The sequence below is a fragment of the Saccopteryx bilineata genome, chromosome 6 (assembly GCF_036850765.1).
Source record: "Saccopteryx bilineata isolate mSacBil1 chromosome 6, mSacBil1_pri_phased_curated, whole genome shotgun sequence".
Classification (NCBI taxonomy): Eukaryota; Metazoa; Chordata; class Mammalia; order Chiroptera; family Emballonuridae; genus Saccopteryx; species Saccopteryx bilineata.
The window spans coordinates 92,394,516-92,409,061 of record NC_089495.1 but is presented as its reverse complement, the minus strand read 5'-3'; the positions used below and the strand labels follow the sequence as shown (position 1 = coordinate 92,409,061).

The window sequence follows — 14,546 nt, the reverse complement described above, 5'->3', positions numbered from 1 at the left end:
CGACTCAGGAAATGTTCCGAGCTCAGTATCTCAAAAAACAATCTTTTGCTGCAAGTAGTTCCTCCATGCCCAGCGTTCTTCAACGTCAGTCTACAGAATCCTTCATCTTTCTGGGATTCTGGCTATGTTCCTTCGATAGTCCATTCTGCTGATTCCAAACTAGTGTATATTTCTGTTACAAAATACTGCATGAAAGTCCCCAATTTAAATTTCTGATGTCAACTCTACATAGATAATCCCTGAAAATAAACTGGCAGGATTTAAAACAAAATGCTGTTCATCAGATGACTTGGACCTGGTGGTTCCTTACCAGTATACGTGCTCATGATGCACTGCAAATATTTTTCATAAGTCCTGTCATTACTTTATGAATGGCCCAGTTGAATTTCATCATATCTTTTTATGTTAAGTGTTAACTCTACAAGTACTGTTTTTATGCAAAGCTATGTGTCAATTACATTTCTATAATAAGTTTACCTTTTTTATATGTGGCTTATAATAATATTAAATTATTTTATGATTGCTTAGTTAATAGATGGCTACAGACTGTCAAATTAGATCAAGGCCTAACTACATAGAAATGATAGACTAGCTTTACAAACATAGCTTGTTACTCTATTATCTACCTGTAAACTCAGTGCTACCCAGCTAGACAATGCCATATGTTTAAACTATTTCCAAAGGATAGTGAAAGAAAAAGGAATAGACAAAACCATCTATTCATTTCTCCTCTCTTGGAAAAGTGTCAAAAGATAATTCAGTGAAACTAGCCTTTATCAGCTACTAGCTTAAAATAAAATTACAATATTATATTAGCAGAAAAGGGATATATGGCAAATAAATATACATTGGGATACTGTGAGTAAAAGGCAAGAAAAACCCCAAATGACTTAGTATATCCCAGTTTAAATAAATGCATTCAGAAATAAAAGCTAGAAGATGCCACAGATACAACCCTGAAATTAAATGTAAATATTCATGAATATATTTATTAAGAATGCTGTAGTGTTTCCTTATACATGTACCAATTTATGCATCATGTCTATTCAAAAAAGGGAATTGAGGCATACTTGTAATTATTTAAAATCATGTGGTAATTCATGATTTGTACAAGAACCTTTGATATTTCTTAATTGATTACTAGTGAATGAACATTCAGCAAAGCAGGCCTATGACTGGTTCTTCAACTGATCAGATAAAGTAAAAAATCATTCAGCATATGCTACTCTAGTCCGTAGCCAAACCACTCTAAGCAAGGAAAGTTAGTGTATTAGTTTGCTAGGGCTACCATCACAAAATGCCACAGACTGGGTGGCTTATACAACAAAAAATCTATTTTCTCAAAGTTCTAGAATCCAAAATAAGGTGTCAGTGGGTTCGGTTTGTTCTGAAGACTTCTGTCCTTGGCTGGCAGATGGCCACACTCTCGTTGCGTTCCGACCTGGTCTGTCTTCCATGTGTGCACATGTCAGGTGTTTCTTCATAAGTCCAAGTTTCCTCTTCTTGTAAGGTGACTAGTCTGGTTGGATGAGGGCCCACCCTAAAGATCTCATTTTAACTCAATCACCTCTAAGAGCCCTATCTTCCCATACAGTCACATACTAAGATATAGAATTAGGGCTTCAATGTTTTGGGAAAGAATTCAGCCCAAAACAGCATACTTTATTTATTTATTTATTTTTGCTCTTTTTTCACAAATTCAACTAAAGCAATATCCTACATGTTTGTCTTCTCTAACAAAATTATTTTCATATAAATTCCCCTCCCCCTGGCAACGTTTTCTGTCAAATTCACTATATTGAGAGAACTGTACATTAATGTGTATTTTCAAAAACTTTAATACCCTACAATTTATTTGAAACATGAAATGAATTATCTCACAAAATTATGAGGTCCCAACATATTACCTTTATGACATAATGGTTCCAACTAACACAAAGTTACTTATGGTGCTAAGTTTTTGCATGACAAATACAGTGTGTCCATAAAGTCATGGTGCACTTTTGACCAGTCACAGGAAAGCAACAAAAGACGATAGAAATGTGAAATCTGCACCATATAAAAGGAAAACTCTCCCAGTTTCATACCTATTCAGTGCGTTTGATGTGGGCTCAAGCACAGATTTTTTAGGGCTCCTTAGGTAGCTATCCCGTATAGCCTCTACAGACTCATCACTGGCTGATGGCCTACCAGAACGGGTTTCTCCACCAAACTGCCAGTTTCTTTCAACTGCTTATCCCACCGAGTAATGTTATTCCTATGTGGTGGCGCTTCATTATAAACGTGCCGATATTCACGTTGCACTTTGGTCATGGATTCAAATTTAGCGAGCCACAGAACACACTGAATTTTCCTCTGTACCGTCCACATCTCGAGTGGCATGGCTGTGGGCTACTCCGCTGTATACACAGTGTTACGTCATCATCTGCACATGAACACATGCTGCCACATCATCCTACAGAAAAGGGTTTTCCTTTTATTTGGTGCAGATTTCACATTTCTGTCATCTTTTGTTGCTTTCCTATGACCAGTCAAAAGTGCACCATGACTTTACGAACACACTGTATGTAATGCATTGAAAATATACACTTAGACTATAAAATGCAACTGAATTAATAATACTTAGTATTACAAATATAGACATATCAAACTCACTAAAATTTTAATTGGCGTTTTTGGAAGCCTACAGAAAAAGGGGGTCAACGGAGGCCTGTGAAAACGCTTTCTGCTTGGTGCAGCAGATGAATTTGAAATGTTCAAACACTATGCCACTGCCAGGTGGCAGCCACCTGGAACTTAAGTGTTCTAAGCGTTCACAGTAGGTGAATAAAAGATACACATTTGGTATTTAGTAAGGCATTTATCATAAAATGTTGGAAACGTCACGAGGAAACCAGGAGATGTATTTGAATAGACATATATTAGGGTCAGACAAAGAAAGTGCTGGCTGAAAGGGAACAAGCTGTAAAAGCAGAGTCTATAAAATGGAGAGAGAAAAACAAACAAACACATCAAAGAAGGCTCCTGAAAGCTAAAAATGTAGAAACAGAAAAAAGTGACAAGAATAAAAATGGGCAATCATTAAATCCACTCTGATAATACACTGAATATGGCCCTTTCTCTAGAAGGTAGTTCCATTCCCAGCAGTTCCAGGAATGGTCTCTTGCATATAGGAGGAGTTCTTAAATACAGTCTACGGTTTTCTGGAATGATTTATCCTGAAGGACAAAGTGGAGCACTGTACAAGGAACTCAGGTGAGGTTCCCAGCCAGGACCAGGAGAAAGCACCAAAGGGAAGGTGACACTGACTTTGTCACTTGATGAAGGAGAGGACTAGGCAACATTTTAGGCCACAGATGCCGCTTCCCGCAGATTTAACTTAGACTCGACCGCACAGTTCTCGGCCGGGACGCTGACAGGCTACCAAAGACAGGGCAAAGGAGGAAAAGAAAAGGGGGGGCTATGAAGGATTTTCTCAAGTAGTTAAATTTTGGGGAAGAGAGGTTAAGGGTCTAGGAATCAAGAGCCACATTTTATGCCATATTGTGACCTACAAATTGAGATGTAGCTGCAGATGGCAAGGAAGTTGTTAAATATACAACTGTGGTACTTAGAAGGAAGGCATTGGACATAAATTTGTAAGTCATTACGTTATGACTGTATTTAAGCTTTTGGAACTGAAGACATTACCCGACACTATAGGAAGAAAGAAAGAGAAGGACTCAGTATGAGGTTATTAACAGCAGCTATGCTTAGAGCCCACACAGAAGAGGAGGAGGAAGTCAAGGATACTGAGGATAAGGGGAGCCAGCTGGGAAAGAAGCCAGAGAGGAGCGAGGCAGCCTGAGCTGGGCTGACACAGAAACTGCACCTCAGAGCAGCAGCAAGACAAGAGCACAGTTTCTAGCACAGAATAATCATACAACATATGTCTGGTAAATGAATGAGTAAGTTACAGCGTGAACTAGCATGGCATCTCTAGAATTCAGAGTTGACTTTCTAGGGAATAATGGAAATATATGCTAGAGCTACTATCACCCTAGAAACGAAAGAACTGAAAAAGATAACATTGTAACTGTACCTCTGCTTTATTTTAATGTTCCCCAAGAGACCCCCCAGTTTTTGTCATATTTCCTATTCATTAATAAAATACCACTGCAATTTTATAATGAAACAGTTGATGTAAAATAATCAATACACCCTTCAGAGATTAGCGTTCATTAACTTCACTTGTTTAGACAAGGGAAAATGTGTTCAACCCCGAGAAGCCCAGAAAGGAAAGAACTCTCACAATGGTACACAGAGACACAATAATGACCTGAAATGTTTCACTGCAGTACAACAGATAAGCCGCAAGCTATTATCTCTTAGAAAAGAAACAGCTCTAATGAAGTAGATTTTTGAAAATTGTCATATGGGTAAGCTCATTAGTTGCAGTGGAAGTTCCTCCTGCTGGTCCAGGAGTACCTAATGGCCAAGATTTGTTATGTCTCAAAAACAAAGGTACTTTTTAATTCATCTGATAGCTCACTGAGGAGATTTCAAGTCTGGAAACTTTTAAATAATGATATAGACTATAAAAGCCTTGAAATCCTCCAAAGCAAACCAACTATTTCATCCAAAACATCACACTTACTCCTCTAAAATCTCATTCATTAACAGCGTAATATAAGCATAGAAAGAAATTATGCTCAACAGTCACCTACACTATAAAAAATTATCTCAGTGATGGCAATTCTATTTCCAATATAAAGACAGCTGCTCCCTGTGAGACACATTAATGGTATCTGCTGACCCATTCACATATGCATTCCTCTGCTGTACCAGATGGAAACGAAAGCCCTAGGCCCCAGACTGCCCTGCAGAAATACCGAAAAGGAAAACAAACAGAAGACTCTAATTACCAAGTTACAACTCTGCAAGCCCTCATGAAAACCGTACATTTCAAAAGCAAAATATCGTACTATTTGTACAGAATTTTAACTATTATCAAATGAGTCATGATAGATAAATGACATTTCAAAAACCTAATTTCCAAGCAAAAGCTGCTAGAAAAGAAATTCTACAATAAAAAACGTACCTGAAAGAGGAGCAAGTTCAGGCTTCCTGTTCCGTTTCAGAACCAGCAGAAGAGATGGTGAAGTGATCAGAAACACAAACTATTAGCAGGAAATGTCTGCGCTGCTTGGATTCTTGCTATAGACCTAATGCTGACAGGGGCCACTGAGTGCTCAACGGCCTTCTCACCGGGAAGAAAACTTCCCCTGGACCTCAGGCACTCGGCGCCACTTGTCAGCTGCCACTCTGTTATTTATCAAGTTTAATGTTCATCAAGAGCAGTCATTTTCAATTCTTTTTCATCCCTTAAATTCATGTTCTATTCCAAAATTTCAGCAATCCCATTTTGGGAATGTCTCCTCCCCTAAGTTAAAAGAACCAATCTCTTAACTATTTTGAGTATCATTGAGTTGTTTTTGATGTTTTATTTTTCTCTATGCTCCTTGGCCCTATCTCCCATTGTTTAATAAGAAAATAATTAGAATGATTTTCATTTTTAAATTTCACACACACACAATCTTCTTATATCAAGGACATCTAAAGGTAGCATAGGGCAAAGTAAGTAATTACACATCATAGATCACTGGGATACGGGAGGGAAAAGTCAAGTTGAAAGTTTAGTTTTGGTCTTAAAAATCCGTAACAATATTTCCAGCACCAGCAACACACCTGTCCAGGTGTAGGAGATACACACTTTAAAGAAACATACATCTTAAGAAAAAGTGTCAGAGAACTTCTCATCTAACCTCATGCCTTTTTGCAGGTAAGTGCTATAATCCCCATTTTCTGAAGGAAACATAATTTAAAGGTGGTAGGGAGTGATAAAAGTGAATTTATACCCAGACATTTGTATATAGTCATACAAATGTGTATTCATAAATTGGTTGTTAGGAGCCAATTAAAATTTTCCCCCCATAGGATCAATGTGATATACAAATAAAAACTAGACCCTTCAGGTGGTCAAAAAATTGCATCTGATCATATTATAACTAAGTGTTAATAATAGGTTCTATCCTTTCTATGACCCTTTATAACCTGATCAAAGTCCACAAAGAGGCTAGTAGCAGGTTAAAATTTGAACATTAGAAAGAAGTTTGCTGTCTTCTAGGACAGAGGAAGCAGGCTCCACCTGCAAGGTGAGTAGACAGATTTAGGACTTGGCAAATGGGACACTGGTTACCAGTGCTTGACTCAGATACATAACAGCCCCCAAGTGCTCATGCATGACACTGAGTCAAGGGAGCATGACAGTAGCCCCGGTGGAACAGGCTCGGCAGCAACGGTGGGACTGGCAGGTATCTTCAAAGGGTTAAATGCAAACATCAGATTTCTGAATATAGGGGCTCATTAGCTAATCAAATTAAACTCATAGCTCCAATAGTGACCATTCATAAAACAAATGTTCTACAATTTTTATTTTTAAAACGATATATTCAGTATGAAAATGCTGTGACAAAGTATCAAACCTGCTCAAATAAAAGGTATTCCATTCTGTCTTTAAGAACTGAAGATCCAGAGCAGTGAAATGTTTCTATAAAAACACAAACCTTTGCTAGCTTTGTCCAAATGTTCCAAGTCATCCACAAAAGTCAGGATATCAGGGTACTTCTCTTCACATATTTCCACCAGGAAATGAAGTAGTGTTGTTTTCTGATCTGCTGATTTGGTGTCCTTTAGCTAAACAGGATGAGAGGGAGAAAAAACAGAGTCAAACATATTTTGATAATCTGCCTGTTTAAATAACGTTAATACTGCATTTTGTAGATAAGGCTAAATGAGTTGTAAAATCAGTTCTATTTTTTGAAAAGCAAATATTTAAATACTTGAAAACCTCCCAATTTTCTTTTTTTGAAAACCTTCTCTTTACATGTTGTTTGGTCAAAGTTGTTAACACTAGCTGAAAAGAAGGAATAAGTTTAATCCAACCTGGTATGAGACATTTTATGTGAAAAACTGGTATCTAGAAAAACAGAATAACCTGAAACATCCGTAAGCCCCTCCCTGAGGCTGATCATTTGTCTATGTGGTACACATTGAGAGAATGCCCACTAGACTCTGCAGGAGCCGGACACACAACAGACAACACAGTTCTTCTTTGGGAAGCCATTTAGTGAAAAACTAAGAACCAGAAAATACAGATTTGCCTGCCGTGACAAATAGTATAGTAAAACTAATGACAATACACCTGGAGGACATGGCATCTAAACTGAACATTGGCAGAGAGGAAGTTGTATGGCAGGGTCCCCAAACTATGGCCCATGGGCTGCATGCAGTCCCCTGAGGCCATTTATCTGGCCCCCGCCGCACTTCCGGAAGGGGCACCTCTTTCATTGGTGGTCAGTGATCCACATCCTGTGCTCCTGGAGTATTGTATGTGGCGGCGCCGAAAAGCACAGTGTCGCTCACTGCAGTACTACTTCCTGTGACGCGGGACGCACGCCTCACGGCTCCGGAAGCACGTCATATCACTTGTTACGGCTAGCAGTGACAAATATGGAACCGGACATTGACCATCTCATTAGCCAAAAGCAGGCCCATAGTTCCCATTGAAATACTGATCAGTTCGTTGATTTAAATGTACTTGTTTATTTTAAATATTGTATTTGTTCCCGTTTTGTTTTTTTACTTTAAAATAAGATATGTGCAGTGTGCATCGGGATTTGTTCATAGTTTTTTTAATAGTCGGCCCTCCAATGGTCTGAGGGACAGTGAACTGGGCCCCTGTGTAAAAGGTTTTGGGACCCCCGTTGTATGGGGTTAAGGAAGGGAAGCAAAAAGTTAAAAGCTCAGAATCACGGGCAGAAGGAGCAGCTTTCGCAAAAAGTCAGAGGAGGATGAAAACGGCACATCTGAGGAGTCTGACTTCGAAATACATGTGTGTGTCGGAGAGGGCAAAGTTATAAATGTGGAGACAGAAAAATAAAGAAAATAAAAGGAAGGGAGGCCATGCAATGGAATAGGCTTTTCATCCCTAAGGCTTGGAGTTTTTAAACAAATGAGAGATGACCAGGTGTGCATTTCAGAAAGCTCCCTGTAGGGTGGCGCAGATAAAAGATGAGAGGCAGGGTAACAACAGAAGCAGGAAGAGAAATTTAAAGAGCGGTCGCAGTAACGCCAGCAGGAGAGCTGACAGCCTGAGCTGACGCAAAGCTGAGGGAACAGAGCTAACAGGACAGAGCACCTGGAGCCCAGGGGAGGCCCTCAGCAGAGACAGTCAGGAAGGATGACAACAGATTTGGTTAGGGTGGGCAATGGAAAGAATCATTTCCATTATGAATACGTTCAGTTTGAAGTTTTTAAGTGACATCCAAGTGGAAATGTCCAAAAAAGGACATAGATTTATACAGGTGTAGAACAGTGTTCCTCACTCCTTTCTCATTACTGGCAGCTAAGGTGCTTTATAAGCCGTTTCCCCCCTAACTGTCTGTCCCCGTGGAATGTATGAACCACAGGGACACGGTACACCTGTTTATATACTGCATGTATACCCTGTGCTTTCCATTTAACAACAGTACATTTTTGCTCACCAAGAGCAATTTTTTTATCCCTTCAGATGTGATAAACTGTTGAGAATCCCTTGAAACTTCAGAGGAGTGATCTGGTCTAAGAGCACCAGTTTGTGAGCTATTAGCCCCTAAAGTTAAACAGTTGATCAAATAAACAGGTATACAGAATGAAAGAAAGAATAGAGACTTGAAGACCAGGAAGGGCCCATTCATATCTGAAATGGCCAAGGAATGCGGTCAGATAGGAGAATCAATGAAGCTGAAGTTTAAGCCATACCTAGAGAGTGAGCTTGGGTTCCGTGTACTCACTGGGGTAAGGAGTACCGGTGTGAACACAGACTAATAGGTAATCTGCTAGTGTTCCCTACAACGGAGGAATCATTCAGAGCAGACATGCATGAGAGAGAGATAAAATCACTATCTGCCTATCGGGATTAAATTCTTGGCCTACCTAACTGGGGACAGCCCTATTTACTTGCTTCTTTTCCAAGTCTCCCACTTTAAAATACATATGTGTAAGTATGTATATAAATATATATCCACATATGTACTGTTTTTACAAATTCTACCATAACTAAATATTACATCACTATCAGAAGAAAAATAAGTTAACATACAATAGAAGAATGGGAGCAATTCTGTGCCACCATAAATATTCACACACACAACTTATTAATGTAAAAATTAACACACTCCTGGAAACAAATAGCTGTCCTCCTAGACAGCCTGATTTTCCCACGATTTCCTGTGTAATAGATTCAAATGCTACGCTGACCTATTCAACACACAAACCAGTGATGAATCACTATGTCGTACACCTGAAAGTAATATAATATTGTATGCCAACTATACTTTAATTAAAAAAAATAAAGAACAGTTCCTGGCATTTTAAAAACTAATATCAACATTTAATCCATCACTTAATGCCTTTTAAAAGGCACAGAGCTTACAACATCTAGCTGAGTGCTTTGAAATAGTATATTTCAAAAAACAACTAGATCAATGTAAAGCCAGTAGCCACAGCCACCATCACAGCCGCCCGGCCCATGCAGGTTTGCATTAGATTCGGACAGTCGGTAATGAAACAATGGAGCCAAGAACTGGTGGCCCATTAGCTTTAATCCTAGTTTGCACCCAGTGGGCAAAAAATATACATAGTGGGAAAACACTTCCCTTTCCATTCAGGGCTCCCAAAGCCACTGACTTATCTAAGTTTCCTAGAATCAAAGGTTTCTAACCTCACCAGCCTCATTCACCTGTTTACCACCTTCTCTCTGCACAAACTGGCTTCTCCTTCAGCACTCTGCCATCTTGGCTGCTTCTCCTCTTCTCCATGTGGCCTTACTTTGCTCCTCTTCTCAGGAACAACATGATCTCTGTTCCTTTTAAAACCTTTTGGCGTGAAAGCCCGTCCCCAACACATATTAACATAATCACGCCCATCCCAAGCAACAAGGGCAACTAATATTATCACCTGGGCAACGGGCTACCACGTGGGCAGCGCCATCTTTAAGAAAGTGAGCATAATGTATTTTATCTGCCCAAAATCAACCATTCACATGTGTGGTTGACCTAGTAATAATAAAACTCATCCTTAACTAGTTACATAGCCTTGAGGAGTTTACTGGACCTTAGTTTTCACACAAGTGAAATAAGAATGAGGACAGACTCTTGAATTATTTTTTTACTCAAAAGCATTAAGTACACATTGTAGTGAATTTGGTGTTAATAGAACAGCAACATCTAATTTAAAACAACACTAGGATAAAAATGAAGAAATCAAGTTATAATCTCAGTTCAGAGATTATTTTTGCATGCATGGGCTAGTTAGAATCTTTCTTTAAATTTTAGTTTTTACCTATGCTGAGAATGTTGATTCAACTTATGGAAAGTTACCTTTCAACCCTATAATTGCATTCCTACTATCATCTTAACTAAATAAGGCCAGATTAAAAGTAGCAAACTTTCACAAATATAAGTTTTCATTTCTACAATAAAGAGCATAAAAACTGTCATATTTTTGTTTTTAAAGCATCCTAATAATATAGCTCTTTATTCCCCACCATCTTCCCCTTTCCAGCAGTGACTGCCTGAGGAACGCTGTCCTTTCTGAGGCATTCAGCTACTAGTTTACACCTTTCCTTATCATGCTCCTTTATGCGAAACTAGATGCAGCCTGTGTGGAATGTTAACACAAGCATCATCTCCCTCTATTATTCGTAAAGCCTAGAAAGAGTGCCCAGTGATATTATTAATATAGCCAAACAGCCAGCAACTGTTAGGACTAATATATCAAAAATAAAAAATCAAATCTTGATGATCCAACAACAACTAAGTGAATCAATCCTTTTTTTTTTTTTTTTTTTTTTTTTTTTTGATAGAGTAAGAGAGAGGGATAGAGACAGACAGGAAGGGGGAGAGATGAAAATCATCAATTCTTCATTGCAGCTCCTTAGTTGTTCAGTGATTGCTTTCTCATATGTGCCTTGACCGGGGCATAGTAGAGTGAGGGACCCCTTGCTTAAGCCAATGACCTTGGGCTCAAGCCAGCTACCATGGGTTTCAAGCCAGCGACTATGGGGTCATGTCTATGATCCCAAGCTCAAGCCAGCAACCCCTTGCTCAAGCCGGTGACCTTGGGGTTTCAAACATGAGGCCTCTGAGTCCCAGTCCAATGCTCTATCCACTGCACCACTGCCTGGTCAGGTGAACTGAATCAATCTTGATCTTTATTCATGAGCAAGAAAAATTTAGAATTAGAATTCTAGAAATACTAGTTTGTGTAGCATCTACGAGTTCAATAATGTTAAGGACCCAGGTGAAATACATTCAAGTATTTAGAGACAAACATAAAGCTAAATACTAATTTACAGAGGAGGATGGAACCTTGGTTGCATTATTAAAAACATCAACTGACTAGCAAGTAACATACTGGTAACAGTTTAATATTAAAAAGTATACTCTGCATTGTAAAAGAAAGCAGAAGTCTCCCATCCTTCCGAAATCTATATTTAACAAATGAGACACTGAAAAAAGAAAACCTGCAAATTTTCAATAAATAAATCTAAAATTAGACCTACAAATAAAAATGTTCAAATAAGAAACACAAATAGAGACCATTTGTTGACAATGCACGGTATCACGTTTCAGAACTACGATATTGCTCTAAATCCCAGGCCAAACATTTTTTATTCAGGTCCTAACATTCTCCGAAAAAAACTGCACGATGCTGTCATTCTTCCTTCCTCAATTATTCTATTCCCTCCTTCCTTCCCCAAATCACTTAAAGCAATAAACAGACCCTCCCAGCAGCATGAAAGCATAACAAAATATTTTTTTCAAAAGTTTTATCTCCCGGACGCTTAACTTTTTTCACCTTTTTGATAACACATTAACAGTAAAGAGGGAATATTCTATTTCTACTAATTTCTCATATCAAACATAATCAGTGATTGAGCTATAAAAGGAAAGCCTGGGAGATAGTGATAATTTTACTGAAGAGAAAGAACTTGAGCATATTCTGTAATGCTAACTTTGGAAAGAAACTGAAGCTAAACTATTTGCTTTGAAAATTCATTCAGGTATAAAAAATGCTTTATTTAAATTTAACAGAAATTGCTTGACAGTATTCCTTTTGTATTATTGTGAAGAGATTTATCTTCCTGATGAGTAATCATCTCTGTTAAGTAGAATTTCTTATTTATATATTGTTTCTTTAAGGTACATTTAATGTGGCACAGATGTCAAATAAACAAAAAGATGGATGGACTTTCTACAGCCACTCTGTTCATTCCAGACAAAATAATGTTAAAAGCAGATCCTGTAATAAATCATGGCCTAGTTGTCAGTTTGGAGAAGTTCTTTGTTGCTACAATGCAAGGTTTTGAAATATTTCAAAAGTATTCACCACAAATTTGGATGACATTTAAAGAATATTCCATTGTTTTAGTCACAATGAAGAAAATTCTTAAAATAAACCTATCTTCTTGGTGATTTTCTTGATTCAAAGACTACAACTCACTTTATTCTTTGAGAATAAAACTTATGTCTTACAAATATCGTTAAATTAGTAATTCTCCTCCCACTATGTTCCTGTAATCTAGGTATGTATCCAAACAGCACAAATTATTATTTTTTTTCTTTTTTCAGAGACAGAGAAAGAGAGAGAGAGAGGGAGAGACAAAGAGAGGGACAGATAGGGACAGACAGACAGGAAGGGAGAGAGATAAGAAGCATCAATTCTTCATTGAGACATCTTAGTTGTTCATTGACTACCCCTTGCTCAAACCAGTGACCTTGGGCTCAAGCCAGCGATCTTGGGCTTCAATCCAGCAACTTTTGGGCTCAAGCCTTCGACCGTGGGGTCATGTCTATGATCCCACACTCAAGCCAGCAACCCCATCATGCTCAAGCCAGCGACCTCGGGATTTTGAACCAGGGCCCTCTGCATTCCAGTACAACAGTCTATCCACTGTGCCACCACTTGGTAAGGCAGCATCAACTATTTTTAATGTTGTGGACATTAGTGAACACCAGAAAAATGACAAAATTATGAGCGGGTGTAATGGCCCCATGAATCTAGAAGACCCTAACTAGTGAAGAGTATTCCTGCTGAGGATGGCAGCTGCTGCTCTCCTACATGGCAGTTAGTTTGAGACAGGGACTAGACAAAAATATAGGATTAGTGCTTAAAACACACAACATCCCTATGAGAAAATGACTATTATTATACCTATTATTAAGGAGAAAAGAAGAGATTGCATAGCTGCCACCTGGGAAAGCCAAGATTTGCACCCATGTCTAAGTGAGTTCAAAGTTCTTAACCACCACAAATATAGTTCCTCTACGAAAGTCTTTATCTAGAGGGTCTTACTATTATTATACATCAAAAGAAACAAAACTCTCAAAAACACAATGGACAAAAATAGTGCTAAGACAAAAGAACATTAATATGTAATTTAAAATACCAAAGCTCTATAATCGGAAATTTGAGCCTGGAAAGCCTGTACAAATGAACACCCTATATATACCCTTAGGTCATTTCTAGTTCTGAGAGAACGATATTCTTTATATTGTTCTAGCTATAATATTAATAAAATGCCACCTGAATCCCATAACTCAAACATGAAGTCTTTCAAAATTACTAATGTATCATTGCTGACAAAATACATAAATATGATTGAATGAAAACATGTGTAAAGTTTAACCTTCCACAGACTTAAACAGTATTCATAATATCACATTTCATCTTAAATCATTTGCAGAATAAAGTGATTGGTATATCTACTATAAGTTAAAGGTATCCCACAAAAGTGAATGTGTAAATACAAACTTCCAAAGACTATATCATATTTGCTAAGATAAAAAGTTCAAAAGGTTGCCTGACCAGGCAGTGGCGCAGTGTATAGAGCATCGGACTAGGATGCGGAAGACCCAGGTGCGAGACCTCGAGCCAGCTTGAGTGCTGGCTCATCTGGTTTGAGCAAAAGCTCACCAGCTTGGACCCAAGGTCTCTGGCTTGAGCAAGGGGTTACTTGGTCTGCTGAAGGCTCGCGTTCAAGGCACATATGAGAAAGCAATTAATGAACAACTAAGGTGTCGCAATGCGCAAAAAAAACTAATGATTGATGTTTCTCATTTCTCAGCTCCTGTCTGTCCCTGATTATCCCTCTCTGACTCTCTCCATCTCTATAAAATAAATAAATAAATAATAAAAAAAGTTCAAAAAGTCAAGATCACTAGAAAAACCAACCCACAATTATAGAAAATATTTTCTGATATGCTTAACATTAACATAATCATTTCCTAATTATTTAAACACATGGTGTATCTCTCTAGAATGAATGAAATTTAAAATGTTAACATGAACAAAACAAGATGGTTAACTGGCACTGCCATAATAATTTTTAATATATATAATAAAACTTTTATGATTTCAAAGATGGGTAGAGGTCAATCAATTCTAGGTAAAATAGATAATAA

The 14,546-nt window shown here is 38.1% G+C and overlaps 1 protein-coding gene across 2 annotated transcripts in view; it reads right to left on the bottom strand.

Annotated features, from left to right (window-relative positions):
• The window catches only part of DIAPH3 (diaphanous related formin 3), a 522,381-nt gene that overhangs the window by 206,906 nt on the left and 300,929 nt on the right, over positions 1 to 14,546 (bottom strand). For both annotated transcript variants that reach the window (XM_066236696.1, XM_066236697.1), the window contains one exon: positions 6,606 to 6,735. In XM_066236696.1, coding sequence (XP_066092793.1) covers positions 6,606 to 6,735 — 130 coding nt within the window. The remainder of the gene's footprint in view (positions 1 to 6,605; positions 6,736 to 14,546) is intronic.